The 12,464-nt window shown below is 43.9% G+C and overlaps 1 protein-coding gene across 1 annotated transcript in view; it reads left to right on the top strand.

Moving 5' to 3' along the window:
- Window positions 1-12,464, top strand: part of SLC12A8 (solute carrier family 12 member 8) — an 87,858-nt gene that overhangs the window by 59,367 nt on the left and 16,027 nt on the right. Inside the window, exons 6-7 of the mRNA XM_006137661.3 lie at window positions 1,838-1,925; window positions 4,379-4,466. Of these exons, the coding sequence (XP_006137723.2) occupies window positions 1,838-1,925; window positions 4,379-4,466 (176 nt within the window). The remainder of the gene's footprint in view (window positions 1-1,837; window positions 1,926-4,378; window positions 4,467-12,464) is intronic.

The raw sequence follows: 12,464 nt of genomic DNA, 5'->3' as shown, positions 1-12,464 counted from the left end.
CAGCCCCCTGCCCAAAGCAGGACCAACCCCAACTAAATCACCTTTAACATGACTCAGACTCTTGCTGAATCGGGGCTGGTTGTCACTTATTTACCACCTCTACTCCGGCTTCAGCATTCTGATGCTGCATTAAAACAACTAATTCCTGGCCGCATTGACAGTTGAATGGCAGACCATTGCTTGGTCGCTTGCTCCCCCGGTTGGCATCAGCGACTAGCGTTTTGGAGTCAGTTCCTGGCTGTTCAGCTGAGATCTCACCCCTTTTCTCCCTTTCTGACCCATGACCAGTATTGATTGGCTTGAGGTCCAGAAATCCTTGAATCAGAGGGGTCGGTGTAACACCAGAGTCTTGGGGGAATAGGAAATAAAGTGAGCCAAGGGATTTCCAAGCATTCCTCCCTCAGATTGTCCAAATTCTCATCATGCTTTTAAAGTAACATGGCTACTTTTCTCTTCGCCAGTATCTGAATACTTCTAGGAAGTATAAAAAACGATTTTTGACCCAGAAGAATAGTCTTGTGCATAGGTCAGTGAACTGAGTGAGACTCAGGCATTGTGAGTTCAGACTCTACCTCAGGAGTGGGGAACCTTTTTGGGTCAGGGGCCGCTGGCCCACAAAAAAATCAGTTGAGGGCTGCACACAAGTGAGAAACAAACACAACCCTCTCCCCCCCCCCCAAGCCCTCACTGATGTGGCCATTGACTGAGACGGGGAAAGACACTCCCCACATTCCCATCACACACCAGAGCCTAGGATAGTAGATTTGTGTGCTCCAACCCTACAGGAAGTGGTGAGGGAGGGGCTGCAGCACCAACAGGGGTTCCCAGTGCTGGGGTGGGGGGAGCCCCAAGCCTCGGGGGCTAGATTCAGGCAAGCTATGGGCTGTATCCAGACCCTGGGACTTGGGTTCTCCACCCCTGCTCTCGCTTTACCGCAGCCTCACTCACTGTATGATCTTGGGCCAGTCCGTTAGTCCCTTTGTGCTTCAATTTGCCAGGCTGCAAACTGGGGGATAATTCTCCCTTTCTTCTGTCCTTTTGTCCGTTGTGTCTATTTAGATTGTAAACTCGGTGGGATAGAGTCTGTCACGTACTGTGTATTTCTATGTGTCTATCAGCTTGGGATCCCATCTGGGGCCTCTAAGAGCTATTGGCGTATAAATAATAATAACAGTTTAGTTACATTGTCCTCAGTTCTGTCATGTGCTTTGTGTCTCTCTCTGGGCTTACCACTTAACCTCTCAGAGCTTTGGTTCCCCTATCTGCAAGCTAGAGATAATAGCTATCTCACACGGGTGTCGGGAGCTTTAACTGACGTCTGCAAAGCAGATTCTTGCACGGAAGATGGCATGTGCCTGCCCGGTGTTATTCTCTCTCAATTAAATGTGCGTGGGATTGCTGGGAGACACAGGCAGTACAAGCCATTTTCTAATAAAGGTTGTCTCTCGTGGACATAAGATCTGTGTGGGTGTAACTGCATGTGTCAGAGTTGGGTACTATGGCCTGTTGAATGGACACTGGGATGAATAGCAGCACTTTTCTATTGACAATTGAATAACACTGTTTTCCATGATGTTTGTATTAAGATAAGACGTTTTTGTTTAAATTCATGCTTTCCCCCCCTTCTTGTCATTGTCCAGTCTGAACAAAGGGTGCTTTGTGGGCATGGTTTTGGTAGCTTGTTACCATTGGATACAGGGTTGAATGGTGACTTATTTACAAAGCTACGGGTATGGTGTGTTTGCCGCAGTGCCGTATCTACATATGGATGCAGTTCTGACACAATCAATACATGATCTAATTCCACCTTATGTTTGTCTTTGTCTACAACATGCAGGTGTGATGGCTGGGTTTAATATGAGTGGAGATCTCCGGAAGCCTGTGGCCAGCATCCCACTTGGGTCTCTGGCAGCTATCTGCATTTCGTAAGTCTCTTGAAAGAGAGCGAGAAGAATTTACTTTTTGTTTAGAGTGTGCCCTGAATGTGACCAATCTATTTCATATTCCAGTCAACCTTTTATTACTCACCCATCTGGAAAATTAAAGGCTGGCTGTTGTTCAAATTATCATCTATTATCACCTCCTCCACTGGATGGTTTAGTGAAGAGATTCATTAATGCAGATATAATCAATCCTTCCCCACCCCACAGGCCCCCTTCCGAGTATGGGACGTATATTAACTCTAGAACAGTTAGGCTTTTGAAATTGGACACGGCTGGGCTTAAGAAATGAAAAACAAGTCTTCTAAAGAAACAGGCTGAGTGGTTTACTTACATTAGCTGATGAGCTGCAGCTAAATTTGTCAAGTACTTGTTTTATGAAGAAGGACTTGGTTTTATCTTCATAGCAGCTGGCAGGGTGCTTCCCAGTGCTGGTAGATAGTTGCACTAGCTCTGCTTAAACTAATGTGCTAGAAACAGCAGTGTGGTCTTGGTGGGATGGGAGGCAGATCTGGCTAGCTACCTGAGTTTGTACCTAGAAGTTCAGGAATGGGGGGCTGAAAGAATTGTTGGGCCCTATGGCAAGGTGTTTATGTAGGGGGGAGGGGTTTCCGTGCTCCTGGAAGGGGCGGGGCTTTAGATAGATGGGGCGGGGCTAGGGGCAGCCAGTCTCAGCACCGCCGGGACCACGCCATGCCCCCTGCCTGCCCTGAGCACCATAAAGAGTACACCACCCAGAGCTTTGAAAGCAATTTAAAGAGCCTGATGCTCTGGCTGCCACCGCTCTGCAACAATGATGCCTGGGTGCCCTGGGCCCTTTTGATTTACCGGGCCTCAGGGCAACTGCCTCCTTTGCCATCCCCCTTCAGCAGGCCTGAGGTCAGGCAGGTGGGTCTGTGTCCACACTGAAACTTTTAGTGCACTAGTTTGAGCAGCGCTAGCACCTCTGTGTACCCGAGCTGGAAAGCATGCACCCAGCTGCTGTGTAGACCTCACATCAGGTAAAAGGAAGCCTTCTTGTGACAAACTCAGAGTGAATACGACACTCTGTTCTTTCCATGCCATTTCTCATCCTGATCAGCACACATTAGTTTTGGCATGATGGTGTGAGAGGGGTTTTTGACTGCAGTGTGTGTGTGATGGTAATACAGGTTGTACCTCCCTTAACCAGGACTCCCTGGTCCAGCATGGACCATGGATGTTCCTGGACCACAGGGCAGAGCCCAGGAACAGGGAGGTCTGACGGCAGGGCAGGAGCACCATAGGGGGCACCAGCAACAGCTGGGAGCCCTGTGTGTGTGTGGGGGAGGGGGGGAGGGAAGGCAGCATGGTGGGGAGTTCTTGCCTCATCAGTAGATCTCCAAGTGCTTTCTTTACAAAGGAGGTAGATTTAATTATCCCCATTTTCCAGATGGAGGAACTGAGACAGAGAGATGAAATGATTTGCTTAAGGGTTCTTGTCAGGTCAGTGGCAGAGTCTCAATCTAGTGTGCTATCCACTAAGTCACACTGCCTCCCAGTAATGGAATAGACCAGTGTTTCTCAACCTTTTTTTAATAAGGTATCCCTTTAAAAAAAAATTATAAGTACCCCCCAGTACCTACATTTTTTCTACCACTGCAACACATTTGTTTAAACAACTTAATTGTAGCTGGGCAAGCGATGACATTTTTGGGTGTAAAAAGTACAAAAATAATAAAGCGCTGTAAAACTTAAAATAAAAATTCAGTTTTCTCAGATTTCAGTTGTGTTGACGGGGTTCTCATACCACTGGCTGAGAAATACTGGAGTAGATGCTTTTGGAAATCCCAATGGGTGACCGTCTGCATATTTTGGTGCCTAAATAACTTTACGAATCTGACCTTTAATCATGTGCTTACCTTGAAGCATGCACTTGGTCCCATTTGACTCCTTTGGGATTATATGTATGCTTAAAGTTAAATATGAGCTTACCTACTTTGCTTTACGCAAAGGGATTCCAATGGGTATTTAAAAATAATAAACTAATACAGTGGTTGTTGCTTATCTCTTGTGTAGTTTTGCCTTTGCATGCACATAGTGCCACTGTGCTGGTTCCTAAATGGAGAATGGAGAATACCATAAGCATGGCAATAATGTCAGTTATTCATGAAGCCATTCATTAGTGGTCATTGTGTAACGCCGACAGGCGGAATCGAACCTAGGATTTTTGGAGCTTAGTGCATGAGTTTCTACTGCATGAACTAAAAGCCAGTTGGCTCTCCGCTAAGGCTGTAGAGCAGACTCATGATTCTCTCTGTAAGTGGTCTCGGTGTCACTAGATGGGACAGAGAGCCACACCCAGAAAGTGTGTGGGTGACAATTGTAAGTAACTGAATTTCTTCAGGTTTTAGTACTAATGAAAATGTTTGATGATTTCATTGCTTTGGGAACAAACTGTGTCTCTCTGTTGTTTGCAGGTGGTTTCTATATATCATCTTTGTTTTCTTGCTGGGAGCCATTTGTACCCGGGAGTCGCTCCGCTATGACTTTATGATAGCAGAAAAGGTAATTCATTCTATTTAAAATAACTCAATCTATTGTAGAAAACAATGCTTTTCAGATCACAGGAGCATTATTTAAAGCTGGGATTTTCCAGAGCCTAGGGGAAAAGCAATGATATTTGGGTACCTTAGACTCCTTTGAAAATCTCAACCCAAGATTCTTGGGAAAATTGATTTGAATAGCTTGAATTCTCCAACATGCCTGGTGATGCTGAATCTTGGAATCATTCCGCAGCAATAATGTTAATAGCTAAAATATGCTAATGTTGCCTAATGATAAGCGCTATACTTTATTCAGTATATGCCATTAAATCAGTAGAAGCTTAGATCTAATTGAAATCTCTAAAGAAGCACACTGCTTATCTTTACTAAGTCAAGCCAGGCTTACATTTTCATATCCACTCTAGTGTAATTGCAATGTAAGTAATGGGATTATTAAATGCTAGGCATTCCACATTGGCATATGCCTATGTAGCAGGTTGGTACTGTCATAGTCAATGAACCTTATCGCTAAGGCCCTTTGAAAAGAGAGGAAAAGATTTCAGTGTGTTTCATTGCTAGCTTACATTAAGTGGAAGTAAAATACTACATGGCTAATTTTCAGTTATCCCACATCATCCAAAATGATATGCTTGCTGTAATTTGACAGTTTCTTGGATTAAAGTAGTTGGGTGTGCTTTACCTTTATTTAATTGTTAATTCTTTTAATAGAGTTCAGCCTACAATTTCTATTTGAAATGCATGCTTTCATTTTCCTTCTAAGTGAGAGCAGCCCTAGATTTTGTTCTGTTCCCAAGATAAGACAAAATACATTAGATTTATAATGAAATATGAATGTATGTGGATTCATATAATTTATAACCCAGAAATTGTCACTGTTTCTGGGAGAAAAGTAGAATAATTCTATACTAGCCATTTGAATTCAGTCTTTGTTATATGAATGTTGATAGTCCTTTGTATGTATGTATGTATGTTTGTATTACCATAGTGTCCATGAGCCCCAATATTGGATCTCTGTGCTAGAGGTTGTGCAAACAGAATAAAAAAGATAGTCCTCCCTCATTCCCACCCCCAAAAGCTAACAGGCTTAGTATAAGACAAGAAGAACAGGTAGATATAGATACACCAATGGGGGAGTGCAAAGAAACAGTGAAACAAACTTGTACTCTAGTAATAAACGTTTTTTAGTTGGTAAAAGTATTGTCTATCCCTGCTACTTTTAATGAACAACTAGAAGAGACAAGATTTGTAAAATGAGGTTACTTTCAGTACTTTGTAACAAACAAGCAGAACAGCTTAATTTTCTTCTGTGACAGGGTAATTGGTCTGGTGGATGTGCTGGGGGAATGCAGTGGACATAGTATACCTGGACTTTAGTAAGGCTTTTGACACAGTCCCACATGACATTCTGATAAGTAAGCTGGAGAAATGCAGGCTCCGTGGAACTACCATTAAGTGGATGCATAGATGGTTAAACCACCCAAAAGAGTAGCTATCAATAGAATGAGGTCAGATTGGAGGCGGAAGGGAGGGACTCAAGAGCGGTTTCACAGGGACTTTGTTCTGGATCCAATGTTGTTTAGCATCTTTATTAACTACGTGGATGTAGGCATAAAGAGCACACTGATCAGATTTGCAACAATAAAAAGTTGGGCTTTGCATACATTTTGAAGGGCAGAGCTAAAATTCAAAGGGATTTTGATGAATTAGAGAACTGGACTATAGATGACAAAATGAAATTCAACAGAGGCAAATGTAAGGAGCTGCACTTAGGGAAGTAAAACCAAGTGCACAAATACAGAATGGCGGGGGGGGGAGGGGAGGAGATAACAGGCTTGGCAGCAGCACTACTGAGGACTTAGAAGTTGTGGTGGATCGGAGTCTCAACGTGAATCAGCAATGTGATGCCGTTGCAAACAAAGCAAATGCAATTTCAGGTTGCAATGTTAACAGAGGCATAGCATGCAAGTCACAGGAGTTGATAATACTACTCTACTCAGTGCTGGTTAGGCCTCAGCTGGAGCAGAGTGTCCAGTCTGGTCACCAATATATAGACAGGCTGTAAAGAAAATGGAAAGGAACCAGAGGTGAAATCAAAGATGATCAAAGGGATGGAATGTAAATCATGTGAATACAGGCTAAAGGAACTGGGTATTTTTAGTTTGGAAAAGAGATTAAGGGGGAATATGATAACGGCCTTCAGACATTTGAAAGGCTGCCATAGAAAAGATGGAGAGAAGTTATTCTCTTTTGTCACAGAGGGCAGGACAAGAGGCAGTGGGTTCAAACTACAGATTTAGATTAAATCTCAGGAAAAACTTCCTAACCATAAATACAGTAGGACAATGGAACAGACCCTAGGGAGGTCATGGAAGCTTCTGCACTGGAGGTTTTCCAGAGGAGGCTGGAGAGCCATCTGTCTTGGATGGCTTAGACACAACAAATCCTGCCTCTTGGCAGGGGGTTAGACTAGATCAGCAGTTCTCAACCTTTTTCTTTCAGAGCCCTCCACCCTGTCCCCTGCCCAATAACCTACAAATTCCACTCCCCACCTGCGCCACAAGACCTGTTTTTCTGTATTCAATAGTTTAAAAGCCAGGATTAGCACTAGGCGGTGGCAGGCAGGAAAACTTGGGCTTTGGCTTCAGCTCCGGGTAGTGGAGCTCAAGCTTTGACTTTCTGCCTTGGTCCCCAATGAGTCTAACACTAGCCCTGCTCCTGAATTATTTTGGTGGGCCCCCTGTAGTCTGCCCAAACCCTCCAGGGGGCGCCGGATCCCTGGTTGAGAGCCACTAGACTAGATAACCCTTGCAGTCCCTTCTACTCTGTGGTTCCATGATTCTGTGACATTTTCTGGAGAGTCTTCTGTCATGTTACATATCAGAAAGACCCAGGAAAAAGCAAATACATTTTTCCCCTTACCACATAAAATGGTGATGCAATAAATATAGAAAATATGTCGTCTTATTAGAATTGCTGTAAGCAAATCTGTATTTTATCAGCCTTGTTTGGAGAGAAGAAATCATTACAAACCAAAAAAACATGCAAATTGTCCATTTCCAACAGTCGTGGTTAAAGAAAGATTTGGCTGTTTGTCTTCCCTAGAATGCATTTTTATAAACATACAAAATAGGGACACTGAGTAATTTCACTTCCAAGGAGATCTAATAGGCTAGAACTGCCAATTTCTTGTGAAGTATTTGTACTCTCTGAACTTTTAACAATTATTTATTTATTTATTTATTTTATTTTTGACAGTCTCAGTGAAAAGACATTTTCCCTCTAAGCCCTGAGTGGAATGTCAAGTAGCACATTTAAATGCAAGTATTTTTGGTGACGAAAATGATGTGCAAAGCATGACCCAATCAAGTGTTTCTTTCAAGTATTTTTTTAAATAGCACCAATATTTTATATAGACCATTCTGAAATAAAAAGAGGCCAATCTGTTTCTCTAATGGAAATTATGTTCATTGATTTGATTCTCATAATTTTTTATCCATCCATTCATAACATGTATATTTTTGTGGAGCCAAATTAGTTAGTTACGGTGTGTGTTCTTTTTAGGGGAAGGAGGTAGATGGGTGTTGTGTGGGTTGGGGATTTTCAAAACACAGCATGAATTTTACATGCTGTCTCCAAGCAGCATTAATTTTATATCTTTTCATTCATCCTCCTTTACACTGCAGGCTGCTTTCATAAATAAGAAGAAAGTCCGATGTATCCTTAGAACATGTACATTTATTAACCACTACTAGTCAAGCACACACCATGTACAACCTCAGGAACACAAAGAAGCAGGGAATAAACTTTCAGGTGTCTCAAGTGAACAGGATGAAGTGCATGTTTGTTTAGAAATGTTTACCTGTGAGAGGAAGGATGATCCAGTGTATAGAGTGCTACTGGGGGGATCTGGGCTCAGTTCCCTGCTTGGTTGTATATTTCCAGTGTGACTTGGGGCAAATTGTTTGGGCCCAGGTTTCTAGATTCGTGTAGACAGTGCTACCCTCTGCATTGCAATGCCAAACTGATATAGGAGCCTAAAGTCAAAAGTGATGTAAACATTTAGGAGACTAAATTGTATCCACTGTGAAGAGGATTCCCCATTTGCAAAATGAGAGATAATAGCGCTTCCCTTCCTCACAGGATACATGTGTTACAGGTTATGATGTGCTTAGGAGTTGTGGTAATGAGGGTCTTATTGATATCTTAGATCATGGGTTCCCAAACGGGGGGGGGTGCCCCCTTGGAGGGGCATGAAGAAATTCCAGTAGGGGTGCAAGGCGACCCAGCCTCCCCTCCTCCCCCCGCCCATCAAGTTTTGCTGCCCCAGTCAGTTCCTTTTTTTTCCCCACCAACAAGTTTTGCTGCTATTTTTGGAGGGAGTGAGGGGGGCATGAGGGTCTCTCAAAAATAAAAAAGGGGGCGTGATGCCGAAAAGTTTGGGAACCACTGCCTTAGATAGACTCTAGAGTCACAACTTCGGAGACATGTATTATGGGGAAATGGACTGGAATACCTGTTACCTGCCGGCATGGCCCAAGCTACACATGTAGACTCAGATGTTCTGTGCCACCGTTTTGGAAAAGTGATAGAAATGTAGCTGTGTTAGTCTGGTGTAGCTGAAACAAAAAACAGGACTATGTAGCACTTTAAAGACTAACAAGATGGTGTATTAGGTGATGAGCTTTCGTGGGCCAGACCCACTTCCTCAGATCAAATAGTGGAAGAAAATTGTCACAACCATATATACCAAAGGATGCAGTTAAAAAATGATTCATCCTTTTCATATGTGTTCATTTTTTTTAATTGTATCCTTTGGTATATATGGTTGTGACAATTTTCTTCCACTATTTGATCTGAGGAAGTGGGTCTGGCCCATGAAAGCGCATCACCTAATAAACCATCTTGTTAGTCTTTAAAGTGCTGCATAGTCCTGTTTTTTGTTTCACCATTTTGGAAGTTATCACTCAGATCAATTATCTGTACCGGTGGCTTTCAGCCTTTTACCTCTGGAAACCTCAAAAATCCATGTTTCCGTATTGCTACTCACCCAGTCCTGCAAAGTATTCTGGGATTGGATTCTTGGGGGGGGGGGGGGGGAAGATGGCTGCTTTTAGCTCAATGTGGGGTCACTGGATTGATGCTGAAACCTGGAAAGGGAAGCCATCGTTAGTGTCGAGTGTTTCGCTTGCCTGGGTCTCGTGTTGTTCAGCTCTGGGGATAAAGAATAAATTGTGAAACATGGTTGAGTGAGATGCAGCAGGATTGAGTGGCCAGCAGCAGGCAATGGGATTGATTTGCTCCTTCCCTCCCCTGCCCAAGTGCCTGGGATTTACCACCAGTTCTTTTCTCTCCCACGCAGTGGGGTGGAATCCAGCAGTCACCCCTTCGTTTCACACATCTGGGTCATACTCCACTGGTTGAGGGGATCCTGCGCTATGTTATGTGCAGGTGCCAGGCCAGGATTCTTGGTGCCTCAGAGATTTCCTTGTGGAATGTTTCAGACATTCCTCATGCGTCTGTCTTTCAAAACGAACTGGTTATTTCCTCCTTTTCAAGGGCCAGCCTTAATGCTTCTGTTTGGAACACCATGGTAGGCATCGGCAACTTGCAGCATTATTTCTCCCTACGGACACCACCTCCTGGAAAATACAGTCTGCAGACTACTTTAGCTACTATGGAGCCCTCACGCAGTTCCAGCCCTTTTCTTGTGTCAGCTCACAGCTAGGGCTGCCAACTTTCTACTTGCACAAAACCAAACACCCTTGTTCCTGCCCTGCTTCCCCATCAAGGCATTCCCCTTGCCTCACCACTTGTCTATCACAGAAAAGGGAGGAAAAGAGGCCGGGGAAGATGAAAGTGAGAACAGACACCACTGAGCACATGCTAAAACTCATGGAAGACCAAATGAGATGAAGTGTCTTATCAAGATCAAGATGCAAAGCGTATAGAACCAAAGGCCTCCCTGTCAGCACATGCAGAACCTTTTTTACAACGACCCTCCCTCTACACCCATACATCAGTCTCCATGGCAGCACTTGCAAAATTCTTTATCCAGCAACTCTTCCTCTATGCTCACACGCTCATTTTCACAGTCAGGTAATGATTATTCCAACCAGACTCCACTCCCCATCACAGCAGCTGTGACTTTGATAGCTGAACGTTAACACAGTTGTGAGGTTTTCCAAAAATCCTTACCAACTCTTACCACCACGTATTCATCCTATGTGTGAGACCCCTGTGGAAGCCTGTAACACCCCTTGGTTTCATGGGAATGCCTCACTCAGGATGGGCAGGGGAGCAACCCCACTACATGGAAATGTCAGCACCCCTCATTGTCAAAGTGATTCCACAGAGCCTCCATGGTATTGACAGGGTGGCCCAGGCGCTGAGCCTCAGTGTGCCACCCACGGGCAAACACTTCCCCCCTTACTCTCACACAAATTATGTAAGCAACAGCATGTGGCCACAACCTTGAGGATATGATCCTCCATAAGGTCCAGCTTGCCATAGAGACACCCCCATCTCCCTTTTAATCTTCCAAAGGCACATTCAATAACCATGTGGCATTGGCTTAGCCTGTTGCTGTACCACTTCTTACGTCTGTCCAGGTGCTCTGTGTTAGGCTTCGCGAGCCAAGCCAGGTCACCTAGGATCACTATGGGCATTTCCATATCTCCCACTATATTTTTTTGGTCTGCAAAGAAAATCTCAGCCTGTACAGACCAGTGTTCCTGAAGACGTTTGCATCATGCACCTTCTCAGACCTCCCCACATTTATGCCTGTGAAATGCCCAGGGTGATCCACATGCACCCGAAGCACCATGGAGAAGTACCGCTTCCGACTGATGTACTCTGTGGCAATGTGAGGAGGCGCTCTAATGGGGATGTATGTACCATTGTTTGCCTCGCCACAGTTTGGAAAGCCCATGTCAGCAAAGCAAGCCACTATGTCATCCACATTTCCCAGAGTCCCGGTCTTATGCAGCAAAATGCCATGTATTGCCGTGCACGCTTGCAGAAGTGCGGTCCCTATGGTAGACTCCAACAGCAATCAGGAGTCACCAGCTTCCCCAAAGCAATCACAACACACTTCTCTGCCGGGAGTAGCTCTCATACGGGTGTTTTTGTGCCACAGTTCAGGGGCCAGCTCAGCACACAGGACATCTTTTAGATGAGGAATTATCTGATCAGATTTCAATTTGTGCATCTACATTCTGCTGGCTCATAGTCCCTTTGGAATTTCAGTTGGCTACAGTCTTTTTCACTTTTTGTTTTGCATGGTATACTGTTGCGGTTTACTGTCAAACAGCAGTCTTGCTCCAGCCTTGAAGTGAAGTACAGAGGAAGGACGATGGTGAAGTTGAAGTAGTGGATTGGAAGTCAGGAAATTTAGATTCTGTTCCTGGTTTTGCCACAGACTTCACCTATGAAATGAGACAGGGCATGTTAATTCTCTGTGCCTCAGTTGCCCATCTGTAAAATGAGCTATTTCTCCTTTCTCCCATGCTTTGCTGCCTTGTCTATGCACTGTGTATGCTCTTTGGATCAAGGACCATAATCTGTCCATATTGTACCTACCAGGTTGGCACTTTCCACCATACAAAATACAGGTATTAGTAATAAAAGGTGCCTGCACTTAAGTAATTAGTTTGTATAAATGTTTTGTGATGTTTTAAATATTGGTTTAGGATACACCAGAACCAAAGGTGTTAAATATAAAATATGAGTAAAACAGCCTACTTAGCACTATTGCTTTAAAAACTTTTAAGTTTTATGTTCATTTAACTTAAGGACATTCCTCGCACATTTAAGACAGGAAAATAAGGTCATCGCATTATATCCTTTGGAACATGTTTTTGAAATCTCACTTATTTAAATAGCATCTTTGATTCGATTGCACTGTGGCTTTCTCCCCATCCCCCGCCACTCCTCCACTATTGGTTTTCCCTTATGGGACACAGGGATTTGTCTTCCTGTTTTGGCCTTGTGTAGCCTTTCC

The sequence above is a fragment of the Pelodiscus sinensis genome, chromosome 7, assembly GCF_049634645.1.
Source record: "Pelodiscus sinensis isolate JC-2024 chromosome 7, ASM4963464v1, whole genome shotgun sequence".
Lineage (NCBI taxonomy): Eukaryota > Metazoa > Chordata > Testudines > Trionychidae > Pelodiscus > Pelodiscus sinensis.
Note: the sequence above shows the minus strand (reverse complement) of the source record. Positions and strands in the feature narration are given on the sequence as shown.